We start from the raw sequence: 24,470 nt of genomic DNA, 5'->3' as shown, positions 1-24,470 counted from the left end.
TAAATGTAAGCAAAGTATGTTAGCATTAATGCATATGACGAAATTTCTGGTTGTAATTTTGATTAAAATATTAGCAAACCCTTGTTTGAGTTTGAAACTAAGAGAAAATTTTACTAACAAGATTATCATGATTTTACAAGATTATTATGGTTCGCATACACTTATGTGCAGTGGTATTCCTATGTTCACATTTCAATCGCATTGCTACAATATCGTACTCAGTCACAATTTGAAAAAGAAAATAAATTTTAATATATTTTTGCAAATATTTAAGTATTTAATACAATAATAAGACTAGAATTTCACAAATTGTGTAAAATTTAAATTAAAAATTTATAATATGATTTTCAATATTATTCATCATTTTCATTCTATAATTACACGCTAAATTTGTTAGAGCTTCAGCAGCTTCAAGTTCTTCTTTTTGATGAATTGTACTATAAATATGAATATTGGATTCAACGCCATTCTCATTATATTTCTGCAATTTTTTATCACCTTTCCCCCTAAAATAAAATAAAAATTATAATTAAATTTTGAAACAATTTTTTTTATAGAAAAAGTTTTTCTTTAAAAAGTGTAAATCGCCAAAATTTACAAAATTGTTTTTGTTTCCAAATCTAAGAGTACGAATCGTACCTTACTACCACTGAAATTTTTAATTTCATCATTTTACTACAATACACGCTATTTTTTATATTCATATAAATGGCAAAATTATACAATGTCATTGAAAATGCGCTTTTATCTGATTTGGTTTAGCTGAGGAATATACCGTGGGTAATGTGAAATAATTATAAGATTAAATTTATCATATTCGATCATTCGATCAAATTAATTTAATTTAATACAAGAGGAGAAGCAAATGTTTACATTTTAAGAACAAATCATAAGATTCATAAAACCTTTAAGACGTAAAAAAACCGATGAACACTATAAATAGTTAAAGAGATCAGCTTTATCTTTTCCCTAAGATATTTTAAAAATTACGAAACCCCATATGTTTCTAAAACCCTATTATTAAATACTATAAATGTTTATGTCTCACATATGACTTTGAGCATGAATAAAAGAAAATTACCTTTGATTACTATTCCATTCTATATAATTATTTTTATTTGGTGTAAATTTTGCGGCACTTTCTAGCCATTTTGATAATTCTGGACTAGAGGAAGAAATATTTGTTGAAGAGCTTGTTGGACTCGACGATTGGTTATTTATATTATTACCATTATTATTATAATTATTAGTGTCTTTTAAATATTTTTCCATCATTTGTTGTTTGTATTTAGTGTTAGTTGAGAATGATTGTTGGGTTGTTTGTTGATGCTGTTGTTGTCCTTGATCTTGCGAATGTTGTTGTACGGAAAAACTGAGCTGATTGTCAGCAACTGAATCTTCAAAAGTTTTTGTTGAATTTACAGTCAATAAATTAATTTTATGGTTTAATTCTAAACCATTACTAGTTTCCTGTTTTAAAAAAATAAATTTCTTTATATTTTTTAATTTTTTAATTTCATAATTAGATATATATGTATAGTATAGAAATTTTAGGTTACTTTTTAATTAAACTATACAATTAAATCGATTAGAATCCTTCGGTGTGTCTTGCCCCTTACTTACAATTATAAGATTCAAAATATTGTTATGAGTACAAGAGAAATTTAGTGAACAACTTTAAGTTACTTATATGATTTTTCTGAAATATCACTAGTAAAATATTTTGTTTTAAAATTGAAATTAGAATATTGTTTAAATTTTTAACTATGTATTTAAGATTTTTTTTTCCAAAATTTTGTTACTCAAACCCAACGACAAATTTCATTAATCAAATTCTAGTTAATTGGTGCTAAAAAAAATTCTTACAATGTTAATGGTAATGAACCGATAAATTCAAATGATAAATAGGATCAGTCAAAAAAGGTTTAGGTAGTAAGTAAAATTGCGCATATACTCTTAGAGTAAAATATTTTTGTTCAAAATTACAACATTTTGATGATCGTTATTATTTGCATAAACGTTAAATTTTGGAATTTTGCCAAAAATAATATCTAATCTTTCATTATAACAACAATTACATAGTAACCGCGAATTTATTGCATTTAATTTATTATTTTATTAATAATTTACCTTTTGATATTGATAATTCGGATTCATAAAATGATAACCGGGCGGATAATATGGTTCTCTATTGTATTGCTCTAAATAATTATTATTAATTTCATATGAATTTTTGCTTTTATGTTTACGCTGGTGTCCATTGCTAATCTCACGTTCATAAGAATCACTTGAATAATTTGAATCAATATTGTCATCATCCTCATCCTCATCATCGTCATCATCATCGTCATCACCTTCATCATTCATATAATTATTTGAATTATTCTCCTCTTCACCCCATATACTATCATTTGAACTTATACTAAATTGTTCAACATTACCTTTAGCACTTGTATTATAATTTTTAATTAAATTACCCCATGAACGTCGTACAGGTTCTTTGCCAGAATTTTTTAATTTACGCCGCCAATTAGCAAACCAGTTACATATTTGTGTATATGTTAAACCAGTTTCATATGCTAATGCTTTTTTTTCATCACGACTCGGATATGGATTATCACGACGTCTTATTAACCATTCTTTTAACATTTTTTTAATATCTGGGGTAAATAAACGCTTAACTGGACGGTGTGTAATATCACCAGTTGGCCAAATTCGTCTAAAAACAAAATAAATAAATTAAATAAAAACAAAATGAATTTTTGTCAAGAAATTGTGTGTTATAAATAAAAAAACTTCAATAAAAACAAAAGTCATTAATATTACGAAGAATTATATTTAAATGTCAACGTAAGTATTTTTTTATGAAAACAAAAACAAATTTAAAATTTTTATGCTTTTATATTTATTTTATTCAAAAAAAACAGCACTCTTAAAAATTTTTAATTACAATGATATTTAGAAAAAAATATTATACTTAACAAATTTATTAAATAATAAATTATAGGAGCTTAACTTAATTGGAGTAAGCTTGCGAAAATTTCTTAAAATAATTTTATTAACTGTATATCAAAGAGAAAACATTAAATTAATGAAGATGTTTATTTGAAAGTTTCCAACATCTGACATCCCCAAATTATTTGACACACACTGGTTATTGGGGCACTTTTATGTTACTCTAAAATCTAAAATGACTTAGTATCAACTTATGTAACTCTAACTGATGGTATTGCACCGAGAAAAACATACAAGATTTCATGCAAAACTATAAAAAACCGTAATTAGCATTTAGTATATTATTATTGTGCCTGTAAAAAAAAAATAATGGAGGCCAAAAACTCACATTACAAAAAATTTTATTAAAAGTAAAAATAAAAAGCAAAAAAATGAATAAAATTTTCACAAATAAAGAAATCAAAACAAAATAATGCAAAAAGAAAAATTTTTAATTCTAATAAAAAATAAAATCAGTAATGGAACTTAAAAATATTTTGTGTAGAAAATTTACTATATTTGATTTAATTGTCAACGTTTATTATGTGTCAAAATTTATATATTTTAAAAAAAGACGCATGTACATATCGTTCGTTTGCTGCAACCCTGACATAACTTAAATTATGAGATTTCTGAGTTTATACAAAAAAAAATTTTAAAACATTTCTTGTTTATGAAAAGAAAACACAATTTCTCTAGCCTAAAAATTGTCGGCAACAATAAATTTAAGCGATATGTAAACATTTAGGGTGTTTCGCTTAAGGTGGCAAGCAATTTTACGGATGATTTATTGATGAATTTCCAGCAAAAAATTGTGTGCCTACATATGCATGAACTATGCGTTTTTCGCTTGTTTATTAAACACATTTAACACATTTTACTGATAAAATTATGAGAAATAGACGAAAATGTTATGTAAGTTAACTTTTATTTCTCATCGAAAAAACAAAAAAAAAGCTTTCGACAAAATTTCAAGTTTTTCGAAATACTTTAAAAAAAAAACAAAAATTCTGACTTTAACAAGCTTTATCTCGAAAACTGTAGATCAAATCAAATTGATTTTAAGGCCGAAAATAAAGATCAATTAATCGTCTGTAAAGCAATCTTTCGATTGTTGTTCTATGCGGTAAGGTACCGAAGTCATAAGCATTTATTTATATACAGCAAAAATCTGGTACCTTTTTTTTCAACAGGCTATAGATCGCTAAAGGAGTGTTTAACTATTTAACTATTTGGAAATTATTTGCCACCTTATTCGAAACTCCCTCGATAATCTATAATTATTGTCAGCGAGCTTGATATTATTGCATACATTTAGGAATTTAAAGAGTGCTATGTAAATTAATCATAAAATTACTTTTTAAATGTGGTAGACCTACGTTGAGGAATTAAAAAGTTTATTTTTACGAATTTTTTTTTGATTTCAATTAAACAATTCTCGCGGTTGCCTTTAAAAATGTAATAATTTTTTATAAGCATATTTTATTTACATTTCGATTGAGTTTTTCAATTTGATCACATAATGCTTGTATTTTCAAATTCTAAAATCTATGTAATATTAATACATTGTCTAAATTTAGTTGGTCAAAACCGAAAATTGTATTTCATCCAATATCTATAAATGTCTCCAAATATTTTGAATTTACAGAACAAATTATGTGATGTCGAATTGTCTTGCATAAATACTTAAAAAATTATGTAGAACAAATAGAATTTTAGACTTTTAACCATTTCTTTAATAGAAAATATTCATGTTTTTCAACCAAAAGTCTAGTTTTATAAATTAAATTTATTTAAAATTTTTTTTTGTGAGAAATTTCAATTTTTATTTCATTTAAATTTATTATCTTGAGTAACCTTAGAAGCAAATATTTATAAATTGAAATATGACAAAAAAAAATTGAAAGTTTAATAAAATGTTTGACATTGAAATAACTTAAGTTCCATCACTGAGATCTTCTAGAATAAAACTGAAAAAGAAAAAACCAAAATAAAAAAAAACATAATAAATATTAAAGTAAATTTAAATAAAACATAAAACATTTTTCTTGTGTTTTTTAATATCCAAACAAAACGATTACTTAGGATTCTTAAGATTTTATTAGTTTTATTCTTTAAAATTGGTTTATACAAGCTGACTAAATCGAGTACTAACCTACTCTGTTTTCGATTTCTAACAGGACGACTTGGCTTTTCCATATTATCACAATTAATTATTGCTTTGGTCTTTTAAACCGTGTAGTATAAAAAAATTTTTCTATTTTATATTTTGAATTATAGATTTTTTTTTTGCTATTTTTTTAAAAATTATGGAAAACTAAAAATAAAAAAAAAAATAAAAAGGAAGAAAAAATGTAGAAAACAAAAGAAAAAATTAAAGAATTTTGTAATGATTTAAATACTTTTTTTTTTGTAAAGAATTTAAGAGTAAAAATAAAAATTAAAATAAAAACAAGAACAATTTGAAGCCATTATGGTTATCTCTTACACTCAAACAAATAAAAAAAATTACTTATTTCACATTTCTATATTAAACATACGTAACATACTAACATTCTAACATTTAACATTCTAACATTTAGCATTTTACTTAACATTCTGTAAATAATCCATGGAAAATTTTAATGTTCAACGTAAAGGTTTAAACGGTATGATTTTCATACATAATTGTAATATTAAATAAGACAGCCACATTTTGTAGAACTTCAGGTAAATAACTAAAAAATTTTGCAACTTGTGTGATAGTTATGGATGAGGCTTTATGTTATTTAAAAAATTATTTCGAAAATTTCTTCTTTTTAAAATATAATCTGGAAATTGTTATTAAGAATCGATGGTTTCGATATATCATGTACTTCAAATACGGTTTTGTTTATAATTTCCGTTTAAGAAAGCTGATTGGAGCTTAAACCGAAATGTTTTTAAAAGAATTAAAAAATAATATTGTTATCATTACTGAATCACCCTGTGCACATATTTATATGCAAAATACATTTATGTACAAGTGAATGATCATTACACAAACATTAATTCATACACCATGGATTGTAATATTATTTTATTTTATATAATACTACACTATTACAACAAAATTCTACAATTATAATTCGGAAGCTAAAATTTGTTTTAATTACTGTTTGTTACTATTGGTACTATTGTAATTGTGAAGTCAGAGAAATTTTGAGACCAGTTAATTTCAATTATATATTTTATTCATGTAATTATATTGCACATCCACAAGAAGAAATTTAAATTATAATAGGAATTATTTTAACAATTGACTTAATTTGACACAATAAATTACATTGCTAATAATTCCTATGTAAATATGTTTATAATTTAAATTTATAATCACCAAACATTCTTATATTTAATATTTTATAATATTTGGAGCATATTTTTATGATTTTTTTTTTTTTTTGCTTTATTTATTAATCGTTGTTATATCGCGTCTATTTCTATAATATTTTCACAGGTCTTTTAATGTTTTATAAATAATTAATAATTTTTTTATTTTTTTTTTATTTTTGCTTCAAATTTATAAATGAATTGGTTTGTACTGAAACAACAATGTATGTATATAAATTCATATAATAATTATATGTATATTTTGAAATAAAAAGAAAATATTTAAATGAATGATAACTAGAACAAAAATTAAATATACAATAAAAAAACATGAAATTTTGATACGATCATACTAAAAATAAAATCGTGAAAAACTGAAAACTATATCCGCACACCACTAATAATTTGTGTCGATTGTTATGTTTTTGTCTTTTTCTATTTTTCTTTTCAATTTTCTAACAGAAGTATAGTAAAAAAATAATTGAGCCTCTAAAATATCTATGTATTCTACTCGTTCCTAAACAAAAATTTAAATTTATCTACATATAATTATATTAAATTATAATATGTATTAAAAACAAAATTTACAAAAATAGAAAAATAAGTAAAAATATTTTAAATATATGTATCTATTATATACATACTCGTACATACATATACATATAAAGAAAAACTCATGTTCAAAAAACATGGGATAAAGTTTTTCATGTTTTCTTATATAAAAATTTTTGTACTATAAAGTGAAAAATAAAATATAAAATGAAAAAAACATATGTACATAAATAAGTGGGTATTTCTCTTTGTTTTCATTTGTAATTTTCTTTTTTTTAAATATGTATATATAATATAATAAAAATAAAATAAGAATCTTTTAAAAATTTGGGCCAAATGAGAGAAAAAAAAAGGAAATACATACATACCTATGTATGTGTGTATATTTCGATTATTCTCGTATATTTTAAAATAATAGAACTTGTTGCATTTGAGAGAAATTTAAAAAAAATTTATTATTAATTAATGTAGTAATTCACACAACGGTAACACAGAGAATAAATTGAACTAAGATTTTCTTCAAACATTATTTTGTGATTTTCTATACAAAGCGGTCAAACATTAACTGTCAAAAATTGATTGTCAAAAGTAAATATAAAATTTGTAATTAAATTTAAATTTTTTTAATTTTTCAATTAGTCAAAAGCAATCATTTTGGAAATTTACTACATTTAGATTTTCTTATGAAAGAAAATTTTTACGCAATTCTCATTTAATTCGAACACGCTAATGGGAATATCAATAAGTTTATTATTGTAAAGAATGTAATGAATTACCGATTCTTTCAGTATTGTATGTATATTTTATATTTATGTGTATGTTTAATTTTAAAATTTTCTAAAAAAAAAAATATTATTTCTGTTAACTTAAAACAAATTAAAAAACCATGTTTTGTCTCGTTTACAAAATTGTTTAAAAAATACATCATAATACTATATGTATGTAAGTGCCCCTTAAAATTTAAACTTGTATAAATTTAATATTTTTGATTTTCCATATAGGCAGTCACATTATTAGTGCTCTGAGCTGGGCGAATTCATTTTAATTATTACATTTTCTTTTATTTTTCTGATATAAATTAAAAAATAATTTCGCATCCCATCAGTAAAATAAAAACAATTCGAATATTGTGGTAACATAAAAAAATTAAAGATAAAAATTAATATTCAAAATTTATCAGAAAATTATTCAAGAAAAAATTAATTCAAAATTGACTACAACCTCCAAGGAATAAACTACAACCTTCAAATAGTAAAGAGAAAATCGTGGGAAAATTCAACAAACTCTTAAATATACGAAAAGAATAACGTAAATGACTAAGTACATAATAAAAATATAAAATACCTATATACTAAATAGTATTAAAAATATTTTATAAACAGCCAAAGATAAATAAAACAAAAAAAAAAGAAGAATGACTATTTGTTCTAGAATTGCCATCTATGAAATAAAAAATATAATTTATTATAAGAGATAGTATGTTAAAACTTCCTGAATTTCCAATGTGTTAAAATTTTTTAAGATTTTATGAAAATATTTATGTAGTTAAAATGACTTTAAAATTAAGTTTGTATTTAGTTAAACTTGAAACATAATTTTAAATTATTATATGAAAAATTGTTAAATATTGATAAAGGTTCGTGCCACTCTCAAGAATATAAACAATTTTCTTTTCATTTAGGTTTTTTCGTTATTGTCGTAAATGTGCTTTGTATATTGTACCAATTAGAATAATAGCCGTGTTTAATGCTTTTAAAATGCACGCGCCTAAATGTATGTTAGTTATTTATACGAAAAGGATATTTCGAGTGATATAATGTGGTTGTCCAGATGCAGCCTATTAAAAATTCTACTGTATTAAACCAAATAGGAATTCTAATTAACAAAAAAAAATTATGTTAATCTATAATCGAAAATATATTAGATAAATTTTATGTTGCATAGATAGTCAGATTCGTAATATGCCTTACAGATTAAATTTAATTATGCAATACATTACGTATTTTTCAAATATCTAATTAACTGAGAAAATTAATAAATGCAACGTTCATAAGTTTGAATATAACTTATAAAGTATTGATACCGTTCTGACGTAAATTTTATTTAAAATTTAAAATTTTTAATATTTGGTATATAAGATGAATTCCATGTTTTTTTAATAATGTTTTAATAAAAAATTAATGCTAATCAAAAATCAATATTTTATCTATATATTATATTAAATTATTAATGCGGTTGTTGATAGTAAATATGTATATAGGTAAAATTAAATAAAAATATTAAGTAAATTGTACTAAAAAATATTTTTTTAATTAACTTCATTAAATACAAGGAACTCTTATATGTTTATTCATAAAATAAGATGAAATATATACGAAAATATAGAGGGGAAAATATTAAGTAATAACTTTATTATATTTAGAACAAAATGGCAGCCCTTATCATATTTTTACCAAACAAAATTATCTCGAGGTGAAATTAATGTTTTTTAGTTTCTTTTTTATTTTTCCTGTCCTTTTCTCACAATTTTATAATATAGAATTACATGTTTTATAAAAAAAAAAAAATTGAAAAAAAAAACTATATGACATTGTATTTCAATAAAAAAAACATATATTAAAAAATTTAATGCCGTATAACAGTTAAATTATTATTAAATAGAGTTTAATTAAAATTTTATTTAACATTGCTAAAAATTTCATGTAATTAAATTTTAGCAGTGGTTAAAATTTAATGTAACATGTAGAAAAAAGAAAATTTTTTTATTACGCAATAATTACTCGTGTCGAAAAAACATTAAAAAAAACATCAAAAATCTGTTATGGGCGATACGAAAAAATTAAATGCACACTAAGCACAATTTATTCTCTCCTCACATAAATCTTTAATTAATTTATTGATTTTTTAAAAAAATATTCCATTTTTGTACTTAAAAAAATAATAACATAATTAATTTAAAAAAAAAATGTATTTTTAATATTAAAATTACCTTAGAATTAAAAATTATCAAAAATTAAAAAAAAAATTCAATTATATTTGTATAGTTTTTTTTTTAATTAGTACACCGTTATTTTGTTAATTTATATTTATTTATATATTTAAAAAATATTTATAATTAATCTTGTAAAATTTTACCATAAATGAAAAAAAAAAATTAATTTTTTTTTTATATTTTCTTTAATATTTGAATATACCATGTATGAAAGCACATTTCACTTATATATTGTCGCCCACATATTATACATATTTATATTATTCATGTATGTATGTATGACACAATTAAAAATTTTAAATATTTTTCTTTTTTTCCTCTAATTATAAACTTGTAAGTATAGTAAAGAGAATAACAAGAAAATAAATAAAGTTTCTTATACAGAGGACTAAAGAAGAATGCGGTGACAACTTGAAGATCACATTAGATGAAAATGTCTAAATTTTGTTTTGTTGTTGTTTTTTGTTTTATTTTGATATTGAAATAATACACTATAGACAGTGTTACCAATAGTATTAAAAAAAATGTAAATGAAATTATATTTAGGAGAGCAAATTTTGTTATTTAAATTTCAATAAAGTTAAAATATTTATTATTATTTTATTTTCACAAGTTTAAAACGCCCTTTATAAATTAAAAAACCACCTATTTAGAATTTAAATTTCATACTGTTCTATTTACCACATAATTTTTCTGAAATCTCTTTTAGTAAACACTAAAACCACATTTTATTTTCATTTTCTTTCCTAATTGTTCGGTTACAGTAATGCATAAATATTTTAGCGAGGCAAGTTCAGGCTCTCGGCTTTTAGTAGCCTTCACAATAACCTTAAAAATATATTTGATATTCATCACCTCATATTTTTACACTATTACGTTTTTTAGTTATCTTTTTTCAGTATTATATTTATGAAAGCTCTTATGTATAAAAACAAATTCAGTAACTTATTTAATAACTTTATAACACGCTTGCGATAAATATAATGAACATTTTATATTTGATGCAAAGTAAAACAAAATTTTAAAAAATTTAATGCAAAACTGAAGTTTTTAAAGTAAAGCCTCTTGATATTTTAATTCTTCCAATTCTTGTTATGTATGTGGTTTCTCTATTCCTCTACAATATATTTTAACACAAAAATTTAATGTTTCCTCCATTATCCAATACGACAAAAATAACTCGCAACTACTAAAAAGCATAATTCAAAAAGTAAAATAATTTGCATATATTCTAGGCGTTACATGACTGGCTAGTCAACAACACTGTTCACTCCAATTTTTGGATCAAATATGTATGTACTTAAAATGATATTATCAATTAAAGTAATCAATTTAATAAATTACCAAAAAACCCCAAATATGATTTTAAAGTAAATTTTTAAATGAAAATTTGTGACACCTTATTTTAAAAAAGATTTACGCTAAAACTAAAAGTTTTTTTTTCGAATTAATAGCTTCATTATTATTGGTAACACTATTTATCGCTAACGCTTTTTTGATTATTAAAACATTTCAAAAGTTTTGTTACATATTTTATAAAGCGTGTATATAAGTATATACAAATATTGAATATAATATACATATAACTACAATAGATATTGAACATACATATGTATGTATATTACATAAGGTACACTTAATTTTTACCGTCTGCCTTGCATACAATAAGGGAGATTATATCATGGCACCAAATTTCGAATGTCGACTTTTCGGTAAGAAGATTTCTCTACTGTAGGGAAGCATACATATATAAATTATTATCAACGATATATTGGTCAGTTTGTATACACTCGCACATAGCACTCGTGTATCTTGATTTTGGTTGACCCGGTTTTCATATACATATTGTTATATTTTTAATATACTTTTGGATTAGTACACTTTTGTGATATGTCATATATGAAACACTGAGGTATAGAATTTGTTGGGAACTGGAGTTTTACCAAGAGCCGTCCTTACATTTCCGATAAACTTTTCAAAAAATGAACTTGAAATTTTATATAACCTTTTTCTATCAATACAGCAAGACACCAAGCTTTTCAAGGAAATTAGATGTCAGTAGCTTTTAGTACGGGCCGGTCTTATAATTTTACGCTTATATAAAGAAATAAAAAACCAATTTCCTTGAAATATAATATTCAAATTTAGAGTATTAAAGCAATGATTTAGTAAATTTTTTGAAAAGATCGAGTTCAGAATTTCACATTTTTTTCAGTATTTAAAACACTAATTGATGAATTTTTTTGAAATTTATTACTTGAGTTCTAATTGCTACCGAAACTAACTTTACTTTGAAAGAAATTCAGATAGCATAAAATCCCTTCTCAAAATTTGTAAAAACTGTTTTAAGGACATTTTCATAATCTTGTGCAGAACTTTCTCCAAACCAAAAAACACACTTTATTGATCCCATTAGATTTTTTGTTACATAAAATACGCTTTTGGTTATACTTGCATTGCGATATTCCTATTGCATAAGTAGTTCTACTTCATTAAAAAGTATTAATTTTTAGAGAAATCATAATAATAAAGGCATTTCACATAAAATATTTTTGGACAACGCGAAAAAATAATATTCTCACAATAATTTTTTGTGGACACCAATTTTATTCGAATGTAAGGCATAAAAACTAGCCAACACATATGTATATATGTATGTCTAAATATTAAATTTATTATCATCATACTTTAAATCCTCAATTTTTGCGTATACTTGTACATTTTCTTATTATATTTGCATAATTCATAAATGTTATTTCAAAAATAAAAGAAAATTGATATTCTACAAATTTTTATAAAATTATAAAATTGGCCAATTTTCCAGCTTTTAAATTCAATATTTATAAAAGGATATTTTTTTAAAATTTAAAGAAAAAGTTTATAACAAAAACCTTCAACCTCAATGATTTTAGTATTTATCGTGTACTCATTCGGATAACATAAAAAATTTTACAATTATGATTGTTTTTTCTTCGGTCTCTTGCTATTTATTAATAATTTTTTATTTTCAAATAAGAATAAAAAATTGTAAAGCTGGTGATGAGATTTCTATAAGTAAGTTAAATTTTAATTCCAATAATATTCGTTATTAAAATATAGTTAATTGTTTAATCATTATTGAAATATTAGTAATGGGTTGAAAAAGACCTCTAAATTTTGTGCTCATATAAAAAATTTAAAACATAGATAGATAGGTAATAAAATAAATGGCATTATTAGAGAAATTAATATATAAAAGCTAAAGTAATTGTTCTTTATAATTTGTTTTATCAAATTTGGAGAGCTTTATCTTGCCATTTCTTCAACTTTTCTCTAAAAACTTGTGATAGAAAATAAAAACTCTACACCTATTATTCAAATTATTTGTTTATAGAACATTTTTACCACTGCAACAGTGCGTTATACAAGATTACCTCACTATTTTGGTGAATTAAAAACATTACTTATAAATTTTATTTTCAATTGAAATTGTATTGCGTTGCAAATTCAATATATAATCAGTGCAAATTTGGGTAGCGACATGTAATATGATAATTTCCATAATTAAAAAATAATTTAAAGAAATAAAACAACAAATTTATTAATTTAATATCAATTTATTTAATTTGAATAACATCAACTAAATAAAATTTTATAAAATCCACCAAAATTCACTTCTTAATCACGCAATAAAAACGTTTCATCAAATCTAACGTATTCTTGAATTTCAGGTTTTCTCATAGAATCAACACAATCACAGTTTGTTGAAGAAATTCCGGAAATTTTAAAGGAAATTGAAAATAAAGTAAATTTTAAAATCAAGGAAAATTATTTAATTATTGATTATGATGACATAGGCAATTCTATTTTAGAAGGTACTTTCTACTTTTATAATTATATAAATGAATTCATAAACCTGAATGGTAAATTTATGTAGTTTGCAGGACAATTGTTAAACCTCAATCATTATTAATTGATTTGAGCTATTATCCTTGGGAAAATGGTTTACAATATATTCGTGAATCAAAAATTCCATATTTGCGTGTAGACATATCATTAAATCAATTTTTAAAAGCATTAGAAGATTACTTAATTGCAAGGGAGGCAAATGATGCCTGTTTTATATTTCAATCAGAAAATGATTTAGAGGATGCCATTTATTATATGGTATTAGAAAATGTAAATTTACGTTTGATTCTTTTTAATGGTATGAAAAAGGATTTCATTGAAAAATTTAAAAATATAAGGTCAGCTCCTTCATATTATGGAATTTTCGCTACCACAGAGAATATGAATAAAATTGTGGAAAAGGTAGGAAAATTTTAATTTTAAAATTCAATTGAGTATTTATTTATTACATACATACGTACGTATGTCTGTACTTTAATTTGAATAATTTAAAACAATGCAACTTAAATATTGTCAAAATGATTTAATTGAAATCTTATGACTGAATAATTTATTGTGACATAAGAATTTGAAATTAAAGTTTGTTGTAAATTTTTAAAAATTTGTTATGTCTTTAATAATTTAATAAATTTTTTTCAGCTTCTGCAATCAAACTTATTGAAAAGACCTGATAAATGGCATTTAGTGTTTGTGGATTCTAATACTGAGAATTTTAAATTTGGAAATTATTTTGAAAATATAGTGAAAATTTTCATAGAAAGTGATTTTATCTGCGGGTTCGCTGGATATTCAGAATCTTGTAATTTGCCACAAAATCAAGTAAGTTAAATCAAAAAAAATATTTATGTATGTATGTATGTATGCACATACACATATTTTGAAATGATTGCCTCTATTGAGAATGAATTGATAAAATCATAGACCTATTTATGCCGAATTTAAATATATTTTTTAGAAATGTCATATTATTACCCATAAATACATTATTTGCATAATTCATCTTACAATTAAAAATTAACAATTTTATTTATTTGCAGTTACAAAAACTTGCTTTGAAAGAGATACTTACAGTAACAATTAATCAATTACAAAATCTTAATTTAACACCTGGATCTTTTAATTGTGAACAAAACTCAGAAACATTTATTGAAACTTCAAATGATTTAATAGATCTATCATTTTTATTTCACGATGATAATAGGTTAGAAAGTAAAGATGGAAGGCTCACAGTTAATTTAAATTTGAAATTTACACATTTTCAAAAAAACAATGAAAACAAAAGCAATATGCTTGCGATATGGAAATCATCGGAACAATTAATAAATATTTCATCAAGCGTAAAACCTGCAAGAAGATTTTTTCGCATAGGAACGACGGAAGTATGTACATATATATAAATATATGTATGTATCATTGGATTTCAATTTATTTTCATAAAATATTTCATTTTTTAGTCAATACCCTGGGCATACTACAAGAAAGATCCTGAAACAGAAAAACTGTTGTACGATAACGATGGTAATCCGATTTGGGAAGGTTACTGTATCGATTTAATTCAAAAACTTTCAGAAAAATTAAACTTTGATTTCGAAATCGTTTCACCAAGATATGGAACTTTTGGTGAAAAGCAATCGGATGGTAGCTGGGATGGTCTTATTGGTGATCTGGTCTATGGTTACACTGATATAGCAGTTTCATCACTAAAAATGACTTCAGAACGTGAAGAAGTTATTGATTTTATAGCGCCTTATTTTGAACAAACTGGAATATCAATCGGTAAGTTAATAATTTAAATCATATAATGAAAAGTTATGAAAAAAAATTCTATTTTACGAATTTTACTGTCTTAACATACAGTAATTCGGAATCCAGTGAGACAAACTTCGTTGTTTAAATTTATGACTGTGTTACGAACAGAAGTTTGGTTTAGTATTATTGCTGCTTTAGTCGCCACCGCTATAATGATCTGGCTCTTAGATAAATATTCACCTTATAGTGCTGCTAATAATAAAAATGCGTACTCATATCCATGTCGGTAAGTGCATAGCTCAATACAAGCTTTCATAATTTTACTTTACTAATGGGTTTGATGGTATCATCTGCAATGTACATATATTTAAAAAATTTGTAGGCCTATATGCCTACATATATATACGAGTATATGTATGCATGTATTATGCACATTCAAATGTAATTAATGAACTCTAGGCTTTTAATCTGTAATTTTTAGGGAATTTACTTTAAAAGAAAGTTTTTGGTTCGCTTTAACATCTTTCACACCACAAGGTGGTGGAGAAGCTCCAAAAGCTGTTTCTGGTCGAGTATTAGTTGCAGCTTATTGGCTTTTTGTTGTCTTAATGTTAGCCACATTTACAGCAAATTTAGCTGCGTTTTTAACAGTTGAAAGAATGCAAACTCCAGTTCAATCATTGGAACAATTAGCTAGACAATCACGAATTAATTATACAGTCGTCATGAATTCGGACACACATGAATATTTCATTAATATGAAACATGCAGAAGATACCCTTTATCGAATGTGGAAAGAGCTTACCCTAAATGCTACAGCAGACCAAAGAAAATATCGGTAGGTAGGTAGGGGTTAGTATTAAGTGTATAATTAAATTAATATTTGTTTAGAATTTGGGATTACCCTATCAAAGAGCAATACGGACACATTTTACTTGCTATTAATTCATCAAACCCTGTCAAAGATGCTAAAGAAGGATTTCGGAAAGTTAATGAACATGAAAACGCTGATTTTGCATTTATTCATGATTCAGCGGAAATTAAATATGAAATTACGAAAAATTGTAATTTAACAGAAGTTGGAGAAGTTTTTGCTGAACAACCTTACGCTATTGCAGTACAACAAGGAAGCAACTTGCAGGTTCAGTACAGGGTGAAAATTTATTGAAAACAGTTAATTAAAGATAATATTCTTAATTTCAGGATGAAATAAGTTATGCTGTACTAGAATTACAAAGAGACCGATATTTTGAAAATTTAAATGCAAAATTTTGGAATAATTCGGCAAGAAAGGGTTGTTCAACATCAGAGCAAAATGAAGGCATAACTTTGGAAAGCCTAGGTGGCGTTTTTATAGCTACGTTATGTGGTTTAGCTTTAGCTATGGTAACTTTGGCTATTGAGGTTGCATATTATAAAGCGAAAGCTAAAAAAAAGAAAACAGTAAAAAGAGCTGCGACAGATATAACAAAAAGAAAGATGTTCATTAAAAAAGTAAATGTTTCACCTCCTCCCTCATTTGAAAAAGCGACCTCAGAAAAAAATAAGATACCCAATGATATATTGTTAGGATCAACTACTTTTAAACCAGCAAGGTTAAGAAGAACAGAAGCTTATATGACTAAAAATTCGAAAAACTTCGATGAAACTCATGATTTACCGCCTTATTATGAATAATTTGTTAATAAAATGTTAATTAAAGCTTAAGAAATTATTTATAATGCACCTACCTATAGGTACATATGAACATACATAATTTTTAACCTTATAGATGTCACAACATGATAGTTATAATAAAATATTACATATGGAAGTAACATACTTAAAATTTACGAGAAAATTTAGGTGATACAAGTTAAGCATATGTGTATTTCTTATTCATTCTTATAAAAACATACATATGTATGTGAGTATCCATTCAGTAAAGTTAAAAAAAGTTTATTTTTTATGTTTTAATAAATTTTAAAACTTCCCTTGTACCTAACTCTTCAGTTGCGAGTTTAGGATAATTTTACTCAAGGACGAAATGTTACTCAATCTGAGTGTAGAACGTACTTTGGTTTAGAGAAAAAATCCTTCATAATGCGTATAGGAAAATAAAAAGTTAAACTTAAATTAACTGTTCTGTGAAGTGATGCAGAATATTTTATGTTTTTATCTTAAGAATGAGTACCTAATACCAAAATAATATAGTGTTCTGTACAATTACTTTTTGGAGGAAAATTAAACAGTTAAAATATCAACAATATTTTTTATTTTATACAAAGTACTGAGATTTGAATATTTTTTTCCATTATTTTTAGGCCTTAGTTAATTACTTAAAATCTACAAATTTTTCTAAACTTGGTTATCAACTCCATTTTCCTCGTCGGTTTTGATATAATTTACAATATTGACATTCTGCGGTAGGCCATCTTCCCCAATTATAACAGGTGGATTAGCACTAACTGTTACAGTACTGACTGTCACAGCCACTGTGTCTAGGAAATGCATAAATTCATCCTCCCTGAATTTTTCATGTTCTCTTTGACTTTCTTTCATCATTTTGTCATATTCAGCTTCAATTTCTTTAAATTCATTTATTTCATACTTATTTCTGGCAATGATATTGTTTTTAAAATAATTATGAATGCTCATTAAAGAGTTCTGTGTCATTTGAAAATATCCTTTTTCCAGAGTTAATACATCCAATCCCATTTCTTCAGAACCTTGATTATTCCTAACGTCATTAACATGTGTTAGTAATGTTTTCAGAAATTCATCAACAGCGTCAGTCAATGTTACAAGAGCAATATTTGAAGAATCTAAAACAAAATTATTATAAATTTTTCACCAAATTTTTAATATCTACTTCATACAAAAACGAAAAAAATTACCGTTAAATCCTGCTACTCTTAATAAACCACAAACAGCTTTTCTTAAAGCTTGCCGGCATATTTCTTTTGTTACTTGTGGGTACTCTCTGGGTACACCTCTAACAAAATCTGTTTCAATTGGTGGTATAAACCATAGCGGTTTTGCAAATTTATCATCAGATAATAATTCTGCTGTATTTTCTGGCGGAAAATCAACTTGTGGTATAACTTGACAAGGATTTAGTAAATAATTTTGAAAACCCTTTAAAAATTTATGAAACAATTAATTTATAAATTACAAATAAAATATTAATTTAATTAAACGTAATTAAATTCAAGAAATGTATTTAAAAAGAGTTGTAAGAAACTCACAGATTTATTTGCATAAGTATCTATTAATGTTTGAAGCATTTCTGTTTGGTTCATCACTTCAATTGTTTGAGTTACTAGAGGATTTTTAATTTTAATACTTTCTCTAAAATACATAATAATACATTGATATTTAAAATAACTAAACTAACACTAAATATACTTGTATACATTTTGTCTTCAGCTACAATAGTTATATTCTTAATTCTTCTAAGTTTATCCATTTTAGCCTGTGGGGTAATAATTTCATCGGGTTTTGTTTCCCTCTTTAAATCGGACTCATCCTCAAACTCGCCCCATGTTCCAGGAGCCTTAGTAAATTCACTAAACATATTATTTTAAATTTATTTAAATAATAATATAATTTTTTAGAAACACTTCAAAAAATTCTAGAAAACTTGTTTATTTACATCGAAACAGCTATTTGTATATATGTATATTATTTATGCCGTAAAACATTGACATTGACATTTGGAAAAATACTAGAATTTGAAATCATCTATCAACAAGATATAATTGGAAAGGAAGTACAGCTTTTTTTGATATTGGCATTTCTTTGCATGACTACAAAGCTGTCAGATAATTTTAATAAAGGAATTGAACCGCCTCACTTTTGATTTCAATTTTTCTATAAAAAAATATAGTTCAACTCTTTTTATTGAATTTTTACACTCAATTCCATTTGTTTGGAACAAAAAACTTACGAATGTGAAATAACTCTTTTATTAAAGAATAATAAGTTTCGAGACAGTTTCGAAATAAGTTGTATAAAATTTAACCGATCTAAGTATGTTTTGACGATGTCAACAATCTTTTGATGACGTTAAAATTAATGCAACTCGTCAAAAATTTGAATAATAACTTTTGATGATAAAAACACGTTTACAGGACAAAGCTTTGTTTTTTAATAAAATAACTGCTCCAAAATTTAATTCTGTCTTAAATATTTTGCTAGCCTGCTGTACTGAATGATTGATTTCCTGAAAAAAAATAATTACAATTCAAAAGCATTGTAAATAACATGGTATCATCCAGATTTGATGTATGATTCAAAGATTAAGAAAAAAAAACTACAGTGATATTGATCTGTATTTGATAAGTTCTTTAGAATATTTAACCCACGGTTTTTTTTTTCCATTAGGCTTTTTTCACATCAGTTCATAAAGTTATGCTAGTATAGAAATTGTCTACAATTTTTTTAGTGCAATAGTACATATACCAAAAACAAGAAAAAGTAAATTAAAACAACTTAATCAGATAAATCTTGTATAAAAGTACTTTTTTATTTATATACATGTATCGGTTTTATTTTTCACCAATAGATGTCGCTTTATTAAAGTTTTAACAAAATTAATGAATTATTTTCAACTTTTAATCACTGGGTCAATATTTTGGAGTATTTTCGAAAACGTCATTTCACTTGAAAGTAATTGTCAAATATCTTGCAATTTCAAATTAATTTTCGAAACTTTTTGGCGTAACGAAAACAAAAACAATACAAAATGCAATTTAATAGTGAATGCCAAAATCAGCTGATTAGAAATTTTACTTTTTATTTTTCATTGCCGTGATTTGTAAGCAATATATATGTAAATCGTTTTATTTTCAGTATGTATATTTTTTTTTATTCTTATTCAAAACAAAAGAATAAAGATTTTTATTTTTTTTTTTTTCAATTGAATTTTAAAAAGAATTATTAAATCTTAAGGATTATTATTTTTGTAAAAATTATAAAAAATATTTAACGAAATCATATAAAATAAGTGTAATAATAATATATAAAATAAATTTAGTAAAATGTATGTACATGCGTTCTAAATTAAGTATTTTTTGATTGAAAGAAAAAATTGGTATTCTATTTTTATATTTTGTCAACCTTTAATAAACTTTTTTTTAATCTTAAGTGCGGCTGTTGTTCTGTGAAAAAAACAATGAATAATTAATAAAGTTAAATTTTTCTACAAAATATTAAAATTTGGCAGTACATAAAATTTTTTGGTGAGTACACATTTCTAGGTCTAGTACTAAGATATTTTTCATTGTAAAGTTTGTTCAGCAATTTATTTGAAATTTGTTTGTATTAAAATTAGTTGAAGTGCCTTTTCATAATAAAATAAGTATTAAATATTTTTATAAAAAACAATTTAAGGTAGGTGGTAAATAGATTTCAATTTTGAATTTACAACTTGCTAACTTTACACAGATTTTATAAATCATTGCAGAACCAAATTTTAGTTCTAGTTTTCATTTATTAGTTCTGCAATTTTAAACGAATTATGCATATTGAAAGAAAAAATTTATTAGTCAAAACGCAATAAAAACGTCTTCATTTTTAAATAGGAAGATTTTTTTAAATGAATTAATGATATATGTAGGTATCTACTATAAACACTTAATTAAATGGATATCTAGGCAAGTAGATAGCCAATCTCTATAACAACATCGTTATTACATTAATATAGATAAAATTCTACTTAATTAAAATTAAGAGTGTTGATAATTTACGGTTATCCCCATTATTTATATTTCTTTATCGACAAATATGCATTTTCAATATTGATTTTTTTGATTTGATTCGATAATTAACAAAATCTTTTAATGAGTTTTTCTTTGTCCTTCAATAATTATTTCAAGAAATGTCAATATATTTATCAAGGGAATTTTCGGGGATCGAAGAAACATGTAGGTACATATGTAAATCTATATTAATAATTCTATTTTTATTTGTGGCGCTTTACTTCAAAGTTATTAATACAAAATTGCATACATTGGTAGGTAGCTAAAATTTGATAAATAATATGAAGGACAATTTTTTTCTTTCTTTTGAGTTTCATACTAAAATCGCTACATTTTTGGTTAAATGCCAATTAATTATAATTCATTTTTGCATGACCAAAGCAAACATAAATTCACCAAAAAAAATGTATCTAAATAGAAATAAGCAAGTACATTTTCCCCTCCTATGCAAACTCATATGTATGTACCTACTTCACCTAGAATAAAAATGTAAATTCATTCAGATTTTTCATACAAATCTTAAGTAGAAAAATTAAAAATTCAAGGTTATATTTAATGTTACATATTTATTAATAAATTTTTTTTATTTTAGGTTCAATCAAAGCAAGCAAGTGAAAATGATCTCAAGGAAATCCACTTCAAGTGTCTTTCGTGATATATATAACCAAACACATTATAGTGAAAAGGAGGCTAGAAGGAGATTATTTAACAGCACAAAAGGTTGTAAATTTACATGTTAAAATTGGATCGATTTACAACTCTCTATTTGTTTTTTTAGATAGCTTAGAGTATGTCCAACGTTTAGATTTACAATCTGAACTAAATGTTCATTCGGGTTGCGTTAATTCAATTTCTTGGAATAAAAATGGTGAATATATTTTATCTGGAGCAGATGATCAACATATTACAATCACCAACCCATTTACCAGTGAAATTCTAGTCAAATTTAAAACACTTCACAAGTCAAATATATTCAGCGTAAAATTTCTACCACAATCTGACGATCATGATATTGTATCATGTTCTGGCGACGGAATGGTAATGCATACGGAATTGACAACAATCGGAACTAAAGGAATATTCGGTTGTGAAAAAACTGAAATGTCCCAAAATTATTTTAATTGTCATAATAACGGTACGACATATGAAGTGCTAACTATACCCACTGAACCAAAATCTTTTATGAGTTGTGGCGAGGATGGTACTGTTCGCTTATTTGATCTTAGATTAATTTCAAACTGTCATAAAAGTTATTGTAAAGATAATATTTTAATATTTAGTCCATCAGCTACCACAGCAATGTCTTTAGCACCAATTTCACATTATTATTTAGCTGTTGGCAGTTCTGATAGTTTAATTAAAATTTATGACCGCCGTTATTTGTCCTTAATGGATTTTTCTTCATTACCTAGTACAACAATTGTAACATCGTTTGCTGGTGTAAAATATACCGTACCAGTGAAAGCTTTCCAGATTCCAACTGATACAAAAAGAAATTACCGCGTTACTTCAGTGCAATATAGCAAAGATGAAAATGATTTGCTTGTTAGTTACTCTTCAGATTACCTGTATTTATTTGATGCAACTAAAAATGGCATTAGTCTAGAAACAAAGCGTGACAAAAAAGTAAATAAAAAACCTTTTCTAGATTCGACTCCACCACCTGTAAGAAAATTGAGACTACGTGGTGATTGGTCTGATACAGGGCCTAACGCAAGACCTGAACGTGATATTACAGGACGCGTTGAAATTGGTCAAGTACGACCTCAATTACATGGAACAATAATGCATAGAATGACTGAAGTATTGTCTCGAATGTTAAACGATCCGCAAACAAGGAGTGGATTGAGCGGGCATGCGCCTGATATTTCGCAAGACAATCACGCTTTATTTGATTCAGCCGCAAGAGAAATTGAAAATTATAACAATCGAAATGGTAATTTTAAGAAAATATTTTTTATCATGGTCGACCATAATTATTTATCATACTTTTATCATAATATATTTAGATGACCCTCAGCCGGGGCCTTCTGGTTTGTTTAACGATAAAAATAACGAGAACTCAAAATCGAATGAAGATATGGACATTGATGAAGAACAAAATTCTAATAAATTAGATGATCAAACTTCACTAAAGGATGAGTTAGAAAAAATAGAAATTGATACCAAAGAATTTATTTATAATTATATGAAAATGAAATATGAAGGGCATAGGAACGCTAGAACAATGATAAAGGAAGCCAATTTTTGGGGCAATAATTATGTTATGTCAGGCTCAGATTGCGGTTACTGCTTCATTTGGGATCGACATAATGGAAAACTAGTCAAACTATTGCAAGCTGACCAACATGTTGTGAATTGTGTGCAGCCACATCCGGAGTTACCGATTTTAGCAACTTCTGGCATAGATTATAATATTAAAATATGGGCACCAATACGTGATCAAGGATTTTTCGATGAAGTTGCTGCGAATGACGTACGTAAATCATAATATTTTTATGTGTATTTTAAAAATATAAATTATATATAAATATATTTCGTGCTAAATGCTTTTTTTTAATTTTAGTTAATGGCACGTAACGCAATAATGTTGGAAGAAACTAAAGATACCATTACAGTACCTGCAGCATTCATGATTCGAATGTTAGCTTGTATTCATTCATTACGTAGTCGTAATCGTAACAATAGTGATCAAAATCCAAACACTAATAACACAAATAATAATAATCATAGAAATGATAATAATAGTGGCAACAGCAGTAATGATCAAAATTAAAGATAAATTCTAAATTTTAATTGAAAATTTTACTTTGTATTTTTTCAAAGCTTTAAATAAATTTCCAAGACCATTAGAGACGATTATTTTAATATGAATTCAAATAGTATACCGTTCCAAATAATCATTAATTAATTGTAAATTTACTAATGTATAAGGAAGAGTTCACAAATTACAATTAATAATAGGTGAAGAAAAGCAATACAAGATGATTTAGAAAAAAATTGAACAAAATTAATAGATAGTGATTTTATTATATATATACATATGTATAATAATAGAGATACGAAACAAATTAAAATTTTTAAAATAATTTTTAGTTTTTATTCTAATTTTGTTTTGTCATAGAGCACTGTAAATAAGCATAATTAATAATAATGTACTTTACACTACGTAATCAATGTAATTTATAGTAACTATTATTTGTGTA

The 24,470-nt window shown here is 24.7% G+C and overlaps 3 protein-coding genes across 7 annotated transcripts; 1 reads left to right on the top strand and 2 right to left on the bottom strand.

The window, feature by feature from the left end:
* Nucleotides 1-260: 260 nt before the first annotated feature.
* LOC129619157 (homeobox protein 2) lies at nt 261-10,223 on the bottom strand. Of its 4 annotated transcripts, none has more exons than XM_055534257.1 (5): nt 9,884-10,191; nt 5,150-5,311; nt 2,131-2,719; nt 1,082-1,470; nt 261-506 (listed from the first exon to the last, which is right to left on the bottom strand). In XM_055534257.1, exons 2-5 carry the CDS (start codon nt 5,191-5,193, stop codon nt 326-328), a joined length of 1,203 nt encoding a protein of 400 aa, XP_055390232.1. In that variant the 5' UTR covers nt 5,194-5,311; nt 9,884-10,191; the 3' UTR covers nt 261-325. The 4 variants fall into 4 exon arrangements, with proteins under 4 accessions (XP_055390232.1, XP_055390233.1, XP_055390235.1 ...); XM_055534258.1 differs by having other exon boundaries at nt 10,030-10,191; XM_055534260.1 differs by lacking the exon at nt 5,150-5,311 and having other exon boundaries at nt 10,089-10,223.
* Nucleotides 10,224-15,048: 4,825 nt separating this feature from the next.
* Nucleotides 15,049-24,353, top strand: LOC129619155 (uncharacterized). The gene is made up of 10 exons (XM_055534255.1): nt 15,049-15,153; nt 15,229-15,550; nt 15,632-15,809; nt 16,005-16,361; nt 16,415-16,664; nt 16,727-17,004; nt 21,857-21,984; nt 22,043-23,200; nt 23,274-23,740; nt 23,831-24,353. Exons 1-10 carry the CDS (start codon nt 15,061-15,063, stop codon nt 24,038-24,040), a joined length of 3,441 nt encoding a protein of 1,146 aa, XP_055390230.1. The 5' UTR covers nt 15,049-15,060; the 3' UTR covers nt 24,041-24,353.
* Nucleotides 17,767-19,202, bottom strand: LOC129619158 (uncharacterized). Of its 2 annotated transcripts, XM_055534262.1 has the most exons (5): nt 19,158-19,202; nt 18,919-19,071; nt 18,751-18,853; nt 18,400-18,640; nt 17,767-18,327 (listed from the first exon to the last, which is right to left on the bottom strand). In XM_055534262.1, the coding sequence occupies exons 2-5, from the start codon at nt 18,969-18,971 to the stop codon at nt 17,861-17,863; spliced, it is 864 nt and encodes a 287-aa protein (XP_055390237.1). In that variant the 5' UTR covers nt 18,972-19,071; nt 19,158-19,202; the 3' UTR covers nt 17,767-17,860. The 2 variants fall into 2 exon arrangements, with proteins under 2 accessions (XP_055390237.1, XP_055390236.1); XM_055534261.1 differs by having other exon boundaries at nt 18,919-19,179.
* Nucleotides 24,354-24,470: the final 117 nt, after the last annotated feature.

This window comes from Condylostylus longicornis, unplaced genomic scaffold (assembly GCF_029603195.1).
Source record: "Condylostylus longicornis isolate FDR11 unplaced genomic scaffold, ASM2960319v2 ptg000010l, whole genome shotgun sequence".
NCBI classification, from domain to species: domain Eukaryota; kingdom Metazoa; phylum Arthropoda; class Insecta; order Diptera; family Dolichopodidae; genus Condylostylus; species Condylostylus longicornis.
This window is presented reverse-complemented; position numbering and strand designations above follow the sequence as displayed.